The 20,557-nt window shown below is 40.1% G+C and overlaps 1 protein-coding gene across 1 annotated transcript; it reads right to left on the bottom strand.

The window, feature by feature from the left end:
* Positions 1–3,216: 3,216 nt before the first annotated feature.
* LOC311118956 (trace amine-associated receptor 13c-like) lies at positions 3,217–4,173 on the bottom strand (the record flags this gene model as incomplete). Its single annotated transcript, XM_084193704.1, has 1 exon — positions 3,217–4,173. The coding sequence occupies one exon, from the start codon at positions 4,171–4,173 to the stop codon at positions 3,217–3,219; it is 957 nt and encodes a 318-aa protein (XP_084049830.1).
* Between the last annotated feature and the right edge of the window lie 16,384 nt (positions 4,174–20,557).

Below are 20,557 nucleotides of genomic sequence, written 5' to 3'. Positions count from 1 at the left end.
TCACCTTTATTTAACCAGGTAAGCCAGTTGAGAACAAGTTCTCATTTACAACTGCGACCTGGCCAAGGTAAAGCAAAGCAGTGCGATAAAAACAACAACACAGAGTTACATATGGGGTAAAACAAAACATAAAGTCTAAAATACAACAGAAACTATATATACAGTGTGTGCAAATGTAGCAAGTTATGGAGGTAAGGCAATAAATAGGCTATAGTGCAAAATAATTACAATTAGTATTAACACTCGAATGATAGATGTGCAAATAGAGATACTGGGGTGCAAATGAGCAAAATAAATAACAATATGGGGATGAAGTAGTTGGGTGGGCTAATTTCAGATGGGCTGTGTACAGGTGCAGTGATCAGTAAGCTGCTCTGACAACTGACGCTTAAAGTTAGTGAGGGAGATAAGAGTCTCCAGCTTCAGAGATTTTTGCAATTCGTTCCAGTCATTGGCAGCAGAGAACTGGAAGGAATGGTGGCCAAAGGAGGTGTTGGCTTTGGGGATGACCAGTGAGATATACCTGCTGGAGCGCAGACTACGGGTGGGTGTTGCTATGGTGACCAATGAGCTAAGATAAGGCGGGGATTTGCCTAGAAGTGATTTATAGATGGCCTGATTTATAGATTTTTAGATGACTAAATTCTGTGGTTGTTCCATATTATGACTGTAAGTCGCTTTGGATAAAAGCGTCTGCTAAATGGCATATTATTATTATTATTATTATTATTATTATTATTATTATTATTATTATTATTATTATTATTATTATTATTATTATATGATTTAATGATAAAAAGTATGTATTCTAAATTGTACATTTTGAGGACGTCATGGATCATTCTGTATGTTGTTTAACATCACCTTCTGTGCAAACCAGCCCGGCTTTGTTGAATTGAAATAAAGTCAATCTTGATTCTACAAAAAATCTGGAAGAACATTGATTTTTAATAAAGTATAGTGATTATTTCCCACATCAGTCATGGATCATTCTGTATGTTGTTTAACATCACCTTCTAGTGTCTCAATTGGGACACAACGTCTTCAACAAGTGCAGTGAAGTTGAAATGTACAATAATGCATGATATCAGATAACTTCCAGGTCTAACTCAATGGTGTATTGTAGTAGTTCATGGTAAAATGTAAGAATATGCAATTATGGATAAAACATTAACGTTCAGTAATAAACCATTTGTACGGCATTTACAGTTTGCTCACCATTTATTAATCATTACTGACAGATTTGTTAAATGTTAGTCAGCTAGGTATTTTCACATTGATAAATAACTACTATATGCATTAATGATTCATAGTGTCAGATTGCTGCCAGGTCAGGGGTCATGCCAGAGCAGCTCTCAGATGCTGTTGAGTCTGAATGAATATAGAAATTGGGCACCACTTTATAATAACATCTTGTAATAAAGAATATTTAATAGATTAAGAAATAGTTTATTCATTCATTTATAATTACTCCCACATTTGTGTTACTAAGCTAGTTGTTCACACATTTATAAATAACTTTTATAGTATGTAATACTAAGATGTTTAATATATGTCCTTGTAAACCATTTATCAATCATTGGTAAAGTTGTGTTGCAGTCCCTAAAGCGAGGACTATTCATCCTTAATAAACGTTGAGTGACCAGTGTAATTTCTCACAAAAAGATGGACATGCCATTGGTAGACATTCCAGCAGTACCTGATGCTCCTTAAGGTCTCAAAATGACCTAGAACATATCAATGGTTAAACAATAGGCACACAACACAGAGGATGTTAATGGAAATATATGAACATTTTATTCCAAACCAGTCACACTGTTGTAGTAGTGTGCTGAAAGTGGTAACGTGTTTTGTCAGAAAATGCTAACATTTGTGTTTGTTGGCAGTGACTACCAAAACCAAAGTGTGGCTTGTAGTCACTCATTAGAGCAGTTCATAGACTGCTTACAGGGTAAGGGAACCAATATCTAAATACATAATTTAACTGAACATTATGTTTAAAGGGTTACTCCCTTTAATACACTACAAGTGAAGTTGTCCAAATTCTTATGACTTCTTCAAACGGGGGGAGTAGATACATAAGGTGTTCTAATTTATGTATGAAAATAACCTCAAATAAAACGTGGCATTCTATAATGTCGCCTCATATTAAACTTTTGATGTCAAATCCAAAAATGATTTGTACATGGTACAGGCTCTAAAGAAGTTAACTCAGCCATCTACACAGCCGTCAGCAACGCAGCCAAGGAGTACAAAACTAAACTTAATAATGGGAAACATAGTAATAGCTTACATAGAACAGATCTACCGCTTCTTAGACCTGCTTTCAATGAGAATGACAGCTCTATAACTCATATTTCTATGTGAATTTGGACGGGTCACCCAAAAAGTTACATATTGCAGCTTTAAAAAGTAAATATTTTCTTCATAATTTATCATTAAACACACATTTATTTATAGTAAGCTTGTTATTCACACATTTATAAACAACTTTTGTAGTGTTCATACCAAGTATGTTGAGGTTGAAGTGTCTGCTGCGATCTCCTGCGCTGTTGTGTTTTATCACTAATGCATATAGTAGTTATTTATAAATGTGAAAATACCTAGCTTACTAACATTTAACAAATGTGGGAGTAATGATTAATACATTGTGAGCAAACTGTAAATGCCTTACAAATGGTTTATTACTGAACACTATAAAGTGTTAACCATGATTGCATATTCTTGCATTTTACCCTCAACTACTTACACAATACACCATTGAGATAGACTTGGACGTTATCTGATATCATGCATTGTTGTACATTTCAACTTTACCACACTTGATGAAGGCATTGTGTCCCAATTGAGCCACTAGAGGGTGGTGTTAAACAACATATAGAATGAATCTTGACGTCCTCGGAATGTACTATTAGAATACTTACTTTTTATAATTAAATAACATGGAACAACCACAGACTTTGGTATTTGGAATTTACAACCCTAAATGACTACAATGTCTTTTATAAAACAAGCTTATGCCTTCTTATGCCTTCTCCAAGTCATTCCATTCCAATCCATCCAAATCATTCTGCAACAACACCACATGTATCTATGATGACAACACTGAGATGAATAATGTCAGTGTATTGTTACATGAAAGAAGCAATTACAACAAATGTATTACAAAACATATCAAACCTATGTGTGTCATATTTAGGAATAAAAGCATAGGAACTATGAACATCTTAATTTCAAAGTTAAAATATGTTTAGCTGTTACTTTGAACCATGGATAAAAGAAAGCATAAATTATTGGATTAATTAAGGAATTAACAAGTGGCAGACAGCTGATGATAAATAATGATAAATTGTCAATGAAAAAAAAATGAAAATACAAATAAAATGGAATCCAACAACTTAGATAGGTGAAAACAACAATAGCTAGAGTTTTTGCTGCTTTTCTCTCTGACTTATTTGCCTGTACAGTTTTAACACCAGACACACTGGCAGCCTCTTTTGAAAATACCTTTCTGGCCTGTGATATGGCCACCACAAATATTTTCAAATAAAGTGTTATAATTATAGCGCACGGGACAACCATTGTAATTACAAAGTCAATTCTATTACCCAAGACTGACCCTTCTACAGTAAAACATTCTTTCAAACACCTACTGGGTACCTGTACATTTACAAATATTTTTGCAATAGCAGCATCGTATATGATACAACAACACCAGGTAATGGATATACAACACATCATTCTTGTTATTGTTATTTTAGAGTGGTACAATAAGGGATCACACACAGCAACATAACGGTCAATAGATATCAAGACCAAACTGCCCACAGATAAAGAAGAACACAAACAAGTGATGCAGAAATAAAACCCACAGAAATATTCCCCAAAATCCCAGCATGGTTCCATTAATGCTACAGTCGTTAATGGTATCACAATCAGTCCCACCAGGAAATCTGCCACAGCCAGAGAGAGGATGAGCAGGTTGGTTGGAGTGTGGAGCTGCTTGAAGTGAGAGATGGAGATGATCACCAGTATGTTCAAAAATACTGTAACTGCTGAAATCAATGAGAAGAAGATGTACAGTGTTATGTAGATAGATGTCGATAGCAAAGCCTTTCTGCAAGAAGAGTTTCTGTCTTGAAAACAGTATTGAACATCTTCCTGTTCCTCCATTTGTAATAAAGGGTCCAAATGCTGAGGTCCTGCTCCTGCTTGGTCCTGTGTGTGACCCTGTCAGGTCAGCCTTCTGACAAACTCTGAGCTCTGCCTCTCTATTTATCTCTGAATGACTGACACACACTCCCCTCCCCAGTGTCTCTCTGCACACTCACACGCGCACACACACACACACACACACACACACACACACACACACACACACACACACACACAAGCCCACAAATGAACAAAAGGTTGGATAAACAAATTATTTGTCAAAACATGATGTAATGTATTACAAGTTTGTATGTTGCTATGGCCACCTAGCCTGTCCTTCACTCTTACTGATAGTTAGAGATGAGAGAAAAAGGTATGTTTTATCAACTGAGGGAAAATATAGTATGGGTGATGATTTGGTCACCCAAAGGTTATTTTACATGGGAAACAGGATAAATGTTCAAGACTAACTGTTTTGATTGATGTCAGTGCTCAGATTGGACCATAATCCACAACCTCAGGAGACATAGCCTCGGAAGCCAAACAGAGGTTGTGTTTCTGATAAAAGTTCTGACTTGCAACAAGCTAGCTATCATAAGACACAAAACTATCGGTGAGTGTAAGCAGCCAGCCAGCCCTCCCCTTCAAACCCCATCCTTAAACTCCTCCATCCTTCCAGTCGAGAGAACGAAACAAGATTTGGAAGGAAGGCCTTGAGAAACTACAGGACAGATCACAGCATATGTCATTTGGACAGTGCATAAGAAAATTGATAGTCAGGCAGTTGATGAGATGGCATATCTTTAAGGTGGATGCACTAATGGCATTCCATAGGAACATTCCATAGACTTGTAAAAATGTCCATCTAAACTGAATTATGAAGTAATTATTCAGGTTGATGGAGCCAGTAACATTGTGGGGACACATAATATTTGGCAGACATCACCCTACAGTATTCTGACCCAGTCATCCCCCTTGATGTTTTTCAGCCAGCCTGCTACCTTGAGAGTAATGCCCCATGTAACCTCTCACCATTACCAATAATAGGGGAGGTTAGCAGTTTTGGGGAGGTATGATCTTTGACCCTCTGTAACTGCTAGATGCTGTTCTCTCAGTTTCCAGAGGGTCCTGTTTGAGCTACGATACCATATACGTTATTGTCCATTTAGAGACGTCAGCATAGAAATACACAAACACAACCCAATATATTACATGACGTACGGAAAACTGGAACGTTAGTACACAAGTCACACATTAACATATTCACATATTGGAAACATGCAGGGCTCTGTCATAATGACACTTATATCACTCTACCAATGAAAGGTGTCAACCACACACTCAAATACATCTACTACATTTAGATGTTGTTGTTTTTTTACATTTATTTCTACAGAGTGGGTCACCATTGAGACCAGGGTCTCATTTGCAAGGAAGCCCTGTGAACATGAACATACAATAAATACAACACTATTAATCAAAACAAACACAATTCTCAAAAACTGGCGGCAGGTAGCCTAGCGGTTAACGTGCCCAAGGCACTTAACCCTAATTGTTCTTGTAAGTCGCTCTGGATAAGAGCGTCTGTTAAATGACAGACCAAAAAAATATGATTTCACCTCTGCATGATTCCTAAAGAGCATATTACATCAGCAAAACTCAACCTGTTACTGGGACTATATTGTCTCTACTGTGTAAGTGAACAACTCTTCAATGATATTAGTTTGACTTGTTTAAGTTTCTCACATCGAGGGTCCTGTTATTAGTTGTAGTAATCAAGGTCAATTTACCAACAGGGGGTACCCCATTGATTTTGTTAGGCACTCTAACTCTGATATCATATTCAAAACTGCAAACATTTCTCTTCACCCTAAGACAAAATTAGTATAATTGCAGGAAACTTGCTTTAAAACTGCAACATTTTCTTTCCATCCCATGGCAAAATGTGTAGAATTACAAGAATTTACAGTGCATTCGGAAAGTATTCAGACCCCTTGACTTTTTTCACATTTTGTTACGTTACAGCCTTTTCCCCCTCATCAATCTACACACAATAACCCATAATGACAAAGCAAAAACAGGATTTCATGAATTTTTTAAAATTTATAAAAATATAGAAATAGAAATATCACATTTATATAAGTATTCAGACTCTTTACTCAGTACTTTGTTGAAGCACCTTTGGCAGCGATTACAGCCTCGAGTCTTCTTGAGTATGACGCTACAAGCTTGGCACACCTGTATTTGGGGAGTTTCTCCCATTCTTCTCTGCATATCCTCTCAAGCTCTGTCAGGTTGGATAGGGAGAATCGCTGCACAGCTATTTTCAAGTCTCTCCAGAGATGTTAGATCGGGTTCAAGTCTGGGGACTGGCTAGGCCACTCAAGGACATTCAGAGACTTGTCCCAAAGCCACTCCTGCGTTGTCTTGGCTGTGTGCTTAGGTTCGTTATCCTGTTGGTAGGTTATTATTCGCCCCAGTCTGAGGTCCTGAGCGCTCTGGAGCAGGTTTTCATCAAGGATCGCTCTGTACTTTGCTCCGTTCATCTTTCCCTTGATCCTGACAGCTGAGTTCCAGAAAACAGACAGGGCAGCTATTCTGAAGTTGCCCATACCTGCATTTCCAGGTGTCTCTTCAGATGTAGAAGAGATACTGTAGTATGTGATCAGCTGAAGTGTGTATATGCACACTAAAAACAAATGGTTCTACATGGTGCCAGATAAGGGTTCTTTGTCTTGTAACCATAGCGGATCCCTTTTTGGTGCTATATGGAACCATTTTTGAAGGTTTTACCCTTTTTCTTTTTTAATCTTTTTTTTCCACCTTTATTTAACCAGGTAAACCAGTTGAAACAAGTTCTCATTTACAACTGCGACCTGGCCAAGATAAAGCAAAGCAGTGCGATAAAAACAACAACAACACAGAGTTACATATGGAATAAACAAAACGTACAGTCAATAACACAATAGAAAATCTATATACAGTGTGTGCAAATGTCGTAAGTTATGGAGGTAAGGCAATAAATAGGCCATAGTGCAAAATAATTACAATTTAGTATTAACACTGGAGTGATAGATGTGCAGAAGATGATGTGCAAATAGAGATATTGGTGTGCAAATGAGCAAAAATAAATATCAATGTAAATAACAATATGGGGATGAGGTAGTTGGGTGGGCTAATTACAGATGGGCTGTGTACAGGTGCAGTGATTGGTAAGCTGCTCTGAACACTGATGCTTAAAGTTAGTGAGGGAGATATGTGTCTCCAGCTTCAGAGATTATTGCTGTTCGTTCCAGTCATTTGCAGCAGAGAACTGGAAGGAATGGCGACCAAAGGAGGTGTTGGCTTTGGGGATGGCCAGTGAGATATACCTACTGGAACGCATACTACGGGTGGGTGTTGCTATGGTGACCAATGATCTAAGATAAGGCGGGGATTTGCCTAGAAGTGATTTATAGATGACCTGGAGCCAGTGGGTTTGGCGACGAATATGTAGTGAACCCTGTTCTCAACCAGCCTGTAGGGCATGTTTTGACAATAGATTTAGAAGTGGATATGAAAAAAAACATCACTTGAACCTGATTGGTCAACTCCCCCAGCCCTCCTGCTCAATTAACATAATTTGTATGATTTTGGGTTGCTGCAGATCAGTGTTGTGGCACTCTAACTTTGCCCATTCAGAGGGCTGTAAGAAAACTCAAAATCAGTCACCAAAGTTGTTGTACAAAAGTCAGGAATTCAATTAGTGAGGGATTAATATAGCACCATTCCTGTCAGTAGAGACCTTGAATAGTAGGAATATGTAAATACAAAAGTTTCAATGTAAAAAGGTTCAAAAGAAAGAATTTCGTAAAAATGTGCTTAACCAGGCGGTTGATACAGTGCATTGGGAAATTATTCAGACCCGTTGACTTTTTCCACATTTTGTTAGGTTACAGCCTTATTCTCAAATGGATTAAATAAATGTTTTTCCTCATCAGTCTACAAACAATACCCTATAATGACAAAGTGAAAACAGTTTTTTTGCAAATTTTGGCAGATAAAAAAACAAGAACCTTATTTAGATAAGTATTCAGACACTTTGCTATGAGACTCGGAATTGAGCTCAGGTGCATCCTTTTTCCATTGATCATCCTTGAGATGTTTCTACAACTTGATTGGTGTCCACCTGTGGTAATTTCAATTGATTGAACATGATTTGGAAAGGTCCCCAAGAACACAGTGGAACCACCAAGACTCTTCCTAGAGCTGGCCGCCCGGCCAAACTCAGCAATCGGGGGAGATTTGCCTTGGTCAGGGAGGTGATGGTCACAGAGCACCATAATTCCCTGTGGAGATGGAAGAACCTTCCAGAAGGACAACCATCTCTGCAGCACTCCACCAATCAGGCCTTCATGGTAGAGTGGCCAGACGGAAGCCACTCCTCAGTAAAAGGCACCTAAAGGACTCTCAGACCATGAGAAACAAGATTCTCTGGTCTGATGAAACCAAAATTGAACTCTTTGGCCTGAATGCGAAGAGTCACATCTGGAGGAAACCTGGCACCATCCCTACGGTGAAACATGGTGGTGGCATCATCATGTGTGGGGATGTTTTTCAGTGGCAGGCAATAGCAGACTATTCAGGATTGAGGGAAAGTTGAACAGAGCAAAGTACAGAGAGATGAAAACCTGCTCAAGAGCTCTCAGGACCTCAGACTGGGGTAAAGGTTCACCTTCCAACAGGACAACGACCCTAATCACACAGCCAAGACAATGCAGGAGTGGCTTCGGGACAAGTCTATGAGTAGCCCAGGCAGAGCCCTGACTTGAACCTGATCGAACATCTCTGGAGAGACCTGAAAATAGCTGTGCAGCAACGCTCCCCATCCAACCTGACAGCGCTTGAGAAGATCTGCAGAGAAGAATGGGAGAAACTTCCCAAATACAGGTGTGTCACACCCAAGAAGACTTGAGGCTGTAATCGCTGCCAAATGTGCTTTAACAAAGTACTGAGTAAAGAGTCTGAATATTTTTAAATTTACATTTTAGTCATTTAGCAGACGCTCTTATCCAGAGCGACTTACAGTTAGTGAGTGCATACATTTTTCATACTGGCCCCCCGTGGGAGTCGAACCCACAACCCTGGCGTTGCAAGCGCCATGCTCTACCAACTGAGCTACAGGAGGCCTATGTAAATAGATTATTTCCTTCTTTTTTTTATACATTTGCTAACATTTCTAAAAACCTGTTTTTGCTTTGTCATTATGGGGTATTGTGTGTAGATTGATGAGGACATTTTTTTTTTTTAAACCAATAGGCTGTAACGTAACAAAATGTGAAAAAGTCAAGGGGTCTGAATATTTTTAGAATGCACTCAGTAAAAAGTATGGTGGAAAAAGAATTGGGTACATCAATTTTTTATAAAATAATACTTATTTTGGTGAAAACTATGATTTCATTGTTGACAAGACACTACATTAGGCAACATACATTGGTTTAACAACATTTCATGACCCATGGGATTAATGAATCAATATTCAGACTTAAGGTCGCCTATAAAATAATACCTATAATAGTAATAAAAACTGCACTTTGTCATATATTATCTCAACATGTAGTCTGAACATGTGGGAAACATTGTGGAAGGACCTGGATTAATTGAAATTTAAGAAAACCAACACCACCTGAAAACGCATTCATTTAATACATACATATGCAATTAACGTCATTTACTAAAATGTGACATCAGTCCTCATTTAACAATGCTTAACCTGCATACAGTATAAAAGCCATTGGTATCGCTGGTATGACTCTCTTGACTTCTCAACTGCCAGGTAGAATAAACAGCAAGTTAAAGAAAAACACTATTGGAAATTCCTGTTTGAGTTGTTAGTAACAGGAATTTAAGATGAAATAATTGTTTCTACATGTTTTTCTAGAAGAGACAGTTAAAGAGATAAAGAACCATGATCGTAAGGTTCTAATTGAAACCTTTATGGTGCTTTAAAGAACCCTTTCCTAAGTTTCTATAAAGGTTCTGGGAACTAGTGACAGGTTGCCACTTATCAAACCCATCAAATATTTTGCATAGATGGAGCTCCAAACAGAGGTTGTGTTTCTGAAAAATGTTCAGCAATAAGCTAGTTATCATAAGATACAAAACTACCGGTGAGCGTTAGATGCCAGCCCTGCGATTCAAATGCAAAATCTTATACTGAAGTTCTTTAGACTTCCAATACTCAAGACAATGAAATTAGATTTGGAAGGAAGGCCTTGATAAACTACAGGACAGATCACGGCATATGTCATTTGGCCAGTGCATAATAAAATTGACAGTCAGGCAGTTGATAAGATGGCATATCTTTATGGTGGATGCACTAATGGCATTCCATAGGAACATTACATAGACTTGTAAAAATGTCCATCTGAACTGAATTATGAAATAATTATTCAAGTTGAGGGAGACAGTTACATCATTGGGACACATATTTGTCAGACATCAACCTGCATTATTCTGATCCAAACATATTTTTTGTCTGGTTTGTTGTTCTCTCAGATTCCAGAGGGACCTGTTAGCACTAACATGCAAGGCTCTGTAATAACGACACATACATCACTCTACCAATTAAAGGTGTCAAACAACACACACACACACACACACACACACACACACACACACACACACACACACACACACGCACACACACACACACACACACACACACACACACACACACACACACACACACACACACACACACACACACACACACACACACACACACGCACACACACACACACACACACACACACACACACACACACACACACACACACACACACGCACACACACACACACACACACACACACACACACACACACACACAGTCAGTCAGTCACACAAACACACACACACACACACACACACACACACACACACACACACACACACACACACACACACACACACACACGATTCTCAAAAAGCATATTACATCAGCAAAACTCAACCTGTGCTTTGTGACTGATGTCACTGGGACTATAGTGTCTCTACTGGGTAAGTGAACAACTCTTTAATGATGCTAGTTTGACTTGTTTAAAGTTTCTCACATCAGAGGGTCCTGTTATCACCTGTATGCAAGGCTCTGGAATAATGAAATGGCATTAATCAAGACACTCATGAAGAGGTAGGTTTTCAGACTACACCTCCCCCTAACCTCACTCAAGTCTCAATACTACACCCCTCTCTTTAGTGTTTTCGACAAATAACAAATCATTTTACAAATAACGTTTTTTATATGGCCTCTCTGAGTGGAACATCCTGATTTCATGGGGCATGATCCAGGATGAATACATCTAAACAACAATCCAGGATCAACACTGTTATATGACAATCCAGGATCAACACAGATGTAATATAATCTAGGTTCAACACAGATAGAATATGATCCAGTGTTAACACAACTAAATAATGATCAAGGATCAGCACAGATATATGATCCAGGATCAATATAGACACATCTTACATGCTAAATGCTTCTTTCACAAATGAAGCACTGATTTCACGACTTGAATCAGGCATCTGATAAGGCCTTCCCAAGCTGTGAACTCAAAGTAGCCATTAATTAGCTTTTTGAGATGTTACAACCTTCATAGTGTAACCCTAACTGGTAGCACTTGATAATAACACATTGTAATAAAGCATTTATAATTGGTTAGTAAATCGTTTATGTATCACTTATTAATCATTGCTCCCACATTTGTGACTTGTTTCAGGAAACTAGGCGTATGTCGCAAGTCACTACTTCACAGGAGATTTTTTATCGAAATGCGTTTTTTGGCAGAAACGCCTTTGGGAACATGTGAACTTTCATGTGCCATAATAACAAATGTGTATGCCATCTGTAAATACGAATTAAATTGTTAAATTACGAGCCTAGTTTGTTTAGCCACGGAAAAAGACAGGAACTTCCCGCTAGCCATGATTGGCAGAGATAAAGGATGGGCTGGACATGCTGAGAGATTGGTCTGACATGTAGCCTGCTTCTGTCTATAACATGAGCTGCTCAGTATGAGTAGGTAATCCTTTCGACAGCGGCTTTTTTAACAGATATCATGAAGAACTGCAAAAGTGTTGCTAATGCTCTCCACTTTCTGGAGGACGATCATGCCATGCTGACTCTCTCTGACTCTGAAAATGAATCAGACGTTGAGGAAATCCCTGATTTAGGTCAAAACATTTTCATTGAACCAGACATTGTAGAGTCTTCTGAAACAACGATCAAGATTGTTGTTGTCAAGTAAGAAGTTGACCGAGTTTAGAAATCAGTGGAATTCCTGGTGGAAGCAGAGTTTGATATCTAAGGAGATGGAGAAAATTCTGGCGTTTGATTGCATAAATGCAGAGGGAGTCGAAAAGAGAACACTCAGAAGGCTGTTGTATAAAACACCTGTCTCTGGATTACATCTTCAAACTAAGGGCAACCATGGCATCCGTGACAGAGAGGGAGAAGGGTTCATCCATGTATGCGGGTAAGAGAGTCTAGCTAGTTACATTTTCAGTTATTATACATTTCTAATTTTGTCAGAAAGTCATTTCCATTGCAAGTTAAAGCATACTGTTAGCTAGTTAGCTAATGTTAGCTGGCTGGCTCACTAGCTAACGTTACATGTATGATCTGTGTAGTAATATTGTTTGTATCTCAGAAAGCCAATTGCATTGCTAGTTGGTTAGCTTTAGCTTCCTGCAGAGTCATGCATGGTGGCTAGCTATGACAATCAGTTTGTATTGCTAGTAGTATGGGTTGGGATTATTGCCGCATTCAAAACAACTGGGAACTCGGAACTATGAAATCGCCGACTTCAGTGTGTTCAAGAAAACGGGGAACTCATAAAACAACAACACTCAACACTCGACAAAAATCAATTTGAACGGTCATCCAACTTGTAATTACAACTCGGGAACTCGGGCCTATTTCTAGAGCCCCAACTTTCCGACCTGAAGATCACTGACGTCATGATTTGACCTCAGTATTTTCCAAGTTCTCAGTTGTCTTGAAAGCACCATTAGGTTCATTGTTTAGCTAGCTAACTAGCTACATGTCTAAACAAAAGATTCCACTTCGCCAGATGATTACATGACCCTTTAAGGTAGCCAGGTGTGTCTGGGGGTGATTATGGTCATCTATTGTATTTCATGAACATGACCCATCCACTTACAGTGGCTTGCGAAAGTATTCACCCCCCTTGGCATTTTTCCCATTTTGTTGCCTTACAACATGGAATTTAAATGGATTTTTTGGGGGTTGTATCATTTGATTTACACAACATGCCTACCACTTTGAAGATGCAAAATATTTTATCTTGTGAAACAAACAAGAAATAAGACAAAAAAACTGAAAACTTGAGGTAGCATAACTATTCACCCCCCCCAAAGTCAATACTTTGTAGAGCCATGTTTTGCAGCAATTACAGCTGCAAGGGATGTAGAGCATGGCGTTTGCAACGCCAGGGTTGTGGGTTCGATTCCCACGGGGGGTATGAACATTTAAAAAAAATATGTATGCACTCACTAACTGTAAGTCGCTCTGGATAAGAGCGTCTGCTAAATGACTAAAATGTAAATGTAAAATGTAAGTCTCTTGGGGTATGTCTCTATAAGATTGGCACGTCTAGCCACTGGGATTTTTGCCCATTCTTCAAGGCAAAACTGCTCCAGCTCCTTCAAGTTGGTTGGGTTCCGCTGGTGCACAGCAATCTTAAAGTCATACCACACATTCTCAATTGGATTGAGGTCTGGGCTTTGACTAGGCCATTCCAAGACATTTAAATGTTTCCCCTTAAACCACTCAAGTGTTGCTTTAGCAGTATGCTTAGGGTCATTGTCAAATCAAATCAAATGTTATCTGTCACATACATGTGTTTAGCAGATGTTATAGCGGGTGTAGCGAAATGCTTGTGCTTCTAGCTCCGACAGTGCATTAATATCTAACAATTTCACAACATATACCCAATACACACAAAACTAGTAAGGAATGGAATTTAAGAATATATACATATATGGACAACCAATGACAGAGCGGCATGGACTAAGATACAGTATATACATATGAGATGAGTAGTGCAAGATATGTAAACATTATTAAAGTGACTAGTGTTCCATTTCTTAAAGTGGCCAGTGATTTCAATAGGCAGCAGCCGCCTCTAATGTGCTAGTGATGGCTATGAGAGTCTGATGGCCTTGAGATAGAAGCTGTTTTTCATTCTCTCGGTCCCAGCTTTGATGCACCTGTACTGACCTCGCCTTCTGGATGATAGCGGGGTGAACAGGCAGTGGCTAGGGTGGTTGAGGTCCTTGATGATCTTTTTGGCCTTCCTGTGACATCGGGTGTTGTATGTGTCTTGGAGGGCGGGTAGTTTACCCCAGCTAATGCGTTCGGCAGACCGCACCACCCTCTGGAGAGCCCTGCGGTTGTGGGCGGTGCAGTTGCCGTACCAGGCGGTGATACAGCCCAACAGGATGCTCTCAATTGTGCATCTGTAAAAGTTTGTGAGGGTTTTAGGTGTTAAGCCGAATTTCTTCAGCCTCCTGAGGTTGAAGAGGCTCTGTTGCGCCTTCTTCACCACACTGTCTGCGTGGGTGCACCATTTCAGTTTGTCTGTGATGTGTACGCCAAGGAACTTGAAGCTTTCCAACTTCTCCCCTGCAGTCCCTTTAATGTGGATAGGGTGGGTGCACCCTCTGCTGTTTCCTGAAGTCCACGATCATCTCCTTTGTTTTGTTGACGTTGAGTGAGAGGTTATTTTCCTGGAACTACACTCCCAGAGCCCTCACCTCCTCCCTGTAGGCGGTCTCATCATTGTTGGTAATCAAGCCTACTACTGTTGTGTCGTCAGCAAACTTGATGATTGAGTTGGAGGCGTGCTTGGCCACGCAGTCATGGGTGAACAGGGAGTACAGGAGGGGGCTGAGCACGCACCCTTGTGGGGCCACAGTGTTGAGGATCAGCGAAGTGGAGATGTTGTTTCCTACCTTCACCACCTGGGGGCGGCCCGTCAGGAAGTCCAGGAATCAGTTGCACAGGGCGGGGTTCAGACCCAGGGCCTCGAGCTTAATGATGAGCTTGGAGGGTACTATGTTGTTGCATGCTGAGCTATAATCAATGAACAGCATTCTTACATAGGTATTCCTCTTGTCCAGATGGGATAGGGCAGTGTGCAGTGTGATGGCGATTGCATCGTCTGTGGATCTATTTGGGCGGTAAGCAAATTGAAGTGGGTCTAGGGTGACAGGTAAGGTAGAGGTGATATGATACTTGACTAGTCTCTCAAAGCACTTCATGATGACAGAGGTGAGTGCTACAGGGCGAGTCATTTAGTTCAGTTACCTTTGCTTTCTTGGGTACAGGAACAATGGTGGCCATCTTGAAGAATGTGGGAACAGCACACTGGGAAAGGGAGAGATTATAATTAATATGCATGCTCTGAGGACGCGGCTAGGGATGCCGTCTGGGCCGGCAGCCTTGCGGGGGTTAACATGCTTAAATGTCTTAATCACGTCGGTCATGGAGAAGGAGAGGCCACAGTCCTTGGTAGTGGGCCTCGTCAGTGGCACTGTGTTATCCTCAAAGCGGCGAAGAAGGTGTTTCGCTTGTCTGGAAGCGAGACGTCGGTGTCGGCTGGTTTTCCTTTTGTAGTCCGTGATTGTCTGTAGACCCTGCCACATATGTCTCGTGTCTGAGCCGTTGAATTGCGACTCCACTTTGTCTCTATACTGATGTTTTGCCAGTTTAATTGCCTTGCGGAGTGAGTAGCTACACTGTTTTGTATTCTGCCATATTCCCAGTCATCTTGCCATGGTTGAATGCGGTGGTTCGCGCTTTTAGATTTGCGCGAATGCTGCCGTCTATCCACGGTTTCTGGTTACGGTAGGTTTTAATAGTCACAGTGGGCACAACATCACCTATTCACTTCCTGATAAACTCAGTCACTGTTTCAGTGTATTCGTCTCAATTATTTTCAGAAGCTACCCGGAACATATCCCAGTCCGCGTGATCAAAACAATCCTGCTCGAAGGTGAACCTTTGTCCCAGTCTCAAATCTCTGGAAGGCTGAAATAGGTTTCCTTCAAGAATTTCCATGTATTTAGCACCATCCATCATTCCTTCAATTCTGACCAGTTTCCCCGTCCCTGCCGATGAGAAACATCCCCACAGCATGATGCGGCCACCACCATGCTTCACTGTGGGGATGGTGTTCTCAGGGTGATGAGAGTTGTTGGGTTTGCGCCAGACATAGCGTTTTCCTTGATGGCCAAAAAGCCCAATTTTAGTCCCATCTGACCAGAGTACCATCTTCCATATGTTTGGGGAGTCTCCCACATGCCCTTTGGCAAACACCAAACGTGTTAGCTTTTTTTTTATTAAAGCAATGGCTTTTTTTATGGCCATTCTTCCGTAAAGCCCAGCTCTGTGGAGTGTACAGCTTAAAGTGGTCTTATGGACAGATACTCCCATCTCCGCTGTGGAGCTTTGCAGCTCCTTCAGGGTTATCTTTGGTCCCTTTGTTGCCTCTCTGATTAATGCCCTCCTTGCCTGGTCCGTGAGTTTTGGTGGGCGGCCCTCTCTTGGCAGGTTTGTTGTGCTGCCATATTCTTTCAATTTTTAAATAATGCTCCGTGGGATGTTCAAAGTTTCGGATATTTTTTTATAACCCAACCCTGATCTGTACTTCTCAACAACTTGTCCCTGACCTGTTTGGAGAGCTCCTTGGTCTTCATGGTGCCGCTTGCTTGGTGGTGCCCCTTGCTTAGTGGTGTTGCAGACTCTGGGGCCATTCAGAACAGGTGTATATATACTGAGATCATGTGACAGATCATGTGACACTTAGATTGCACACAGGTGGACTTTATTTAACTAATTATTTGACTTCTGAAGGTAATTGGTTGCACCAGAACTTATTTAGGGGCTTCAGAGAAAAGGGGGTGAATACACACCACTTTTTCTTTATTGTTTTTTTTCATTTGACTTCACCAATTTGAACTGTTTTGTGTATGTCCATTACATGAAATCCAAATAAAAAATCAATTTAAATTACAGATTGTAATTCAACAAAATTGGAAAAACACGAAGGGGGATGAATACTTTTGCAAGGCACTTTACATTTTCAAGTACATAACTATAGAGAACATACAAAAATGATATGGTAATTCAAAATGTAAGTTTACACACTCCCAAGAATGTCATACATGATGGATCATTAGCTTATACACTAACTTTCACACATCTAGATGGCCGGGTGGGGTGGGTGTGGAGCCAGAGACAGCAGGGGTTCAAACTGATTTTATCAAACAAAAATATACTACATTTTATCTCTGGGACCCTTAGGATTACAAATCAGAGCAAGATTACTGAATGTATGTACAATATTTACCTTCAGAGGTGAATGTATCAAAGCATTTGCCATGATAAGTTTTTGTTGTTGTTGTGCACTCTCCTCAAACAATAGCATGGTACTCTTTCACTGTAATAGCTACTGTAAATTGGAGAGTTTTGTTAGATTAACAAGACTTTAAGCTTTCTGCACATATAAAACATGTCTATGTCCTGGAAAGTTTGCTGTTACTTACAACAGTCATAATAATCACATTAGCGCACGTTAGCTCAACCGTCCTGTAGACGGGATACCGATCCCATGGAGGTTCACATCTTCTCTTTTGGCTAATGCTGTTGGTTTATTGTGCTTGGCATCACTGATTGTGCAACGTGCAGCATGTGAGACACTTCCAGACCATGCCTTAGTATAGAGCTTCACAAAGCCCTTGGCATTCTTTATCAACTCATTATCATCAGCCATTATTGCCAGACATTCCAACATTTCTGCCTCGTCTTTTAGGGAACTGCCTAACTTCACAACAAGTGTAGGAAATCCATAGGTATTTTCACTTTCGTTGAACTTACCAGTTTCTTTGACAGCTTCAATAACTTCATAAAAATTGTCTGGCTTGATGGATTCTAATACAGTGATGAGTGACATTGACTTTCTCAAGGTGACCAACAACCACCCCAAGTTCCCAGATTTTTTGTGAAATATATTGGTGCTGTGTCTTATCGTATCCAAGCCTCTTGAATGAGAACTTTGCATACTCCAAGGTCTCATTGTGATGAACATCTTGACAAGTCCTTCAGGTGTCTCTTTTGGGAGATGAGCCAAATCAGCCATGGACAAAGCTCTTTGCCTCCAAAATGGCTCCTCACCTAATGGACCATCTGATTTGGTGATACATCTTTTCATATGCCTCCATAGCTCCAAGCAGACAACCATGCTTTTGCAATGAGGGAAATATTAATATTTTCCTGTTTCCCCTTTCTTTAATAGTCTTTTCACCTTTAGGGCCCATGTTCCACCGTTGAGAACTTTATTGTTGTGAAGAAACTTTCCTTTATTCCGAAGTTGTTCAAGCTGTCTTCGAACCTGGAGGGGTCTATTTCTATTTCTGAGTTGTCTTTTTCATGCTTTTTGAAATGCCTTGTGATTTTTTGCTGTGGCTTGTCGCAAACAAAACAGAAGTTGTGCTTGTTTTCTTTCGACAGTGAAGATTCTGTATTTAGGTAGGCCTGGGATTGCGACGGTTCACAGTCTACTTGAATTGTAGACTATTTTGTTTGTATTGTGTCTTCTTGACCTTCATCTGATTCCTGAACTTCATCAGAAATTCAAAATTCAGATCTTTAAAAAATCACATTTTCTGAGTCTTCAATATCATTAGTGTAGTCTAGCACGTACTCCTCATCAGATGTACAGGTTTCTTCTCCACTGGATTCCTGGTATTAGTGGCAAGACAATTGAAGCCATATATTAGCAGAAACATAGAACCAATGGAATTGTATAGCCACAATGTTGCATTAGTTGGTATTTTACAAGTGGCCCAACATTTCTAGATGGAAACTTACACTTGAATCCACCCTTTGTATATCCGTTGTTTTGGAGAAACAAGACTTATGCCAAGCAGTGGAACAATCCGTAAGAAAACACAAAATGATTAGTGCTGTATGATCCTTTCAAAACTCAAGACTTCGAAGCATTAGAAGGCTCTTAGTAATCCTTCTTCCCCCACCCCCCATAAAAAAAAAAAAAAAAAAAAAGAAAATAAGGTCATCGTCCCACTGGCTATCATAAGTTGAATGCACTAATTTGTAAGTCGCTCTGGATAAGAGCATCTGCTAAATGATGTAAATGTAAATGTAAATGTTGGAAATCTGATATCCCCCTAGCTGATCATTGTCTGCAGCCGGCTCTGATCGTATTGTAGGTCTAATGAAACATGCAGGGAGATTGAGCTCATCCGTGGTGGTCGGCGAGCCCTCAACCTTCTGGCCCGTAGCCCTGCGTGGCATCGACTGTGGTGGTCGGCGAGCCCTCAACCTTCTGGCCCGTAGCCCTGCGTGGCATCGACTGTGCCACAAAAGCATGCCGAAGTGGCAAAGTCGATACCCACGTTTTTAAACACAGTTATTATTTATAGTCATAAGCATTATTTAGAGTTAATTCTATGAGGGGGAAGGGTGTGTACTTTCTTTTTTACAGTACAAGGGGAGGGTCATGTGAAAATATTCCCAGAATATTTTTGAATTGTCCCTAAATACTTATCTCATCAACTGCCTGACTTTCAATTTTCTTATGCACTGTCCAAATGACATATGCTGTGATCTGTCCTGTAGTTTCTCAAGGCCTTCCTTCCAAATCTTGTTTCGTTCTCTCGACTGGAAGGATGGAGGAGTTTAAGGATGGGGTTTGAAGGGGAGGTGCTGGCTGGCTGCTTACACTCACCGTTAGTTTTGTGTCTTATGATAACTAGCTTGTTGCAAGTCAGAACATTTATCAGAAACACAACCTCTGTTTGGAGTCTCGGCTTCCGAGGCTATGTCTCCTGAGGTTGTGGATTATGGTCCAATCTGAGCACTGACATCACCCAAAACAGTTAGTCTTGAACAGTTATCCTGTTTCCCATGTAAAATAGCCTTTGAGTGACCAAAACATAAACCATACTATATTTTCTCCATTTAAATGGTCAGTTGAGAAAATGTACCTTTTCTCTGATGTCTAACTACAGTGGGGGAAAAAAGTATTTAGTCAGCCACCAATTGTGCAAGTTCTCCCACTTAAAAAGATGAGAGAGGCCTGTAATTTTCATCCTAGGTACACGTCAACTATGACAGACAAATTGAGGGAAAAAAAATCCAGAAAATCACATTGTAGGATTTTTTATGAATTTATTTGCAAATTATGGTGGAAAATAAGTATTTGGTCACCTACAAACAAGCAAGATTTCTGGCTCTCACAGACCTGTAACTTCTTCTTTAAGAGGCTCCTCTGTCCTCCACTCGTTACCTGTATTAATGGACCTGTTTGAACTTGTTAT

Source organism: Coregonus lavaretus, assembly GCF_964263955.1.
Source record: "Coregonus lavaretus genome assembly, contig: HAP1_SCAFFOLD_520, whole genome shotgun sequence".
Taxonomy (NCBI): Eukaryota; Metazoa; Chordata; class Actinopteri; order Salmoniformes; family Salmonidae; genus Coregonus; species Coregonus lavaretus.
This window is presented reverse-complemented; position numbering and strand designations above follow the sequence as displayed.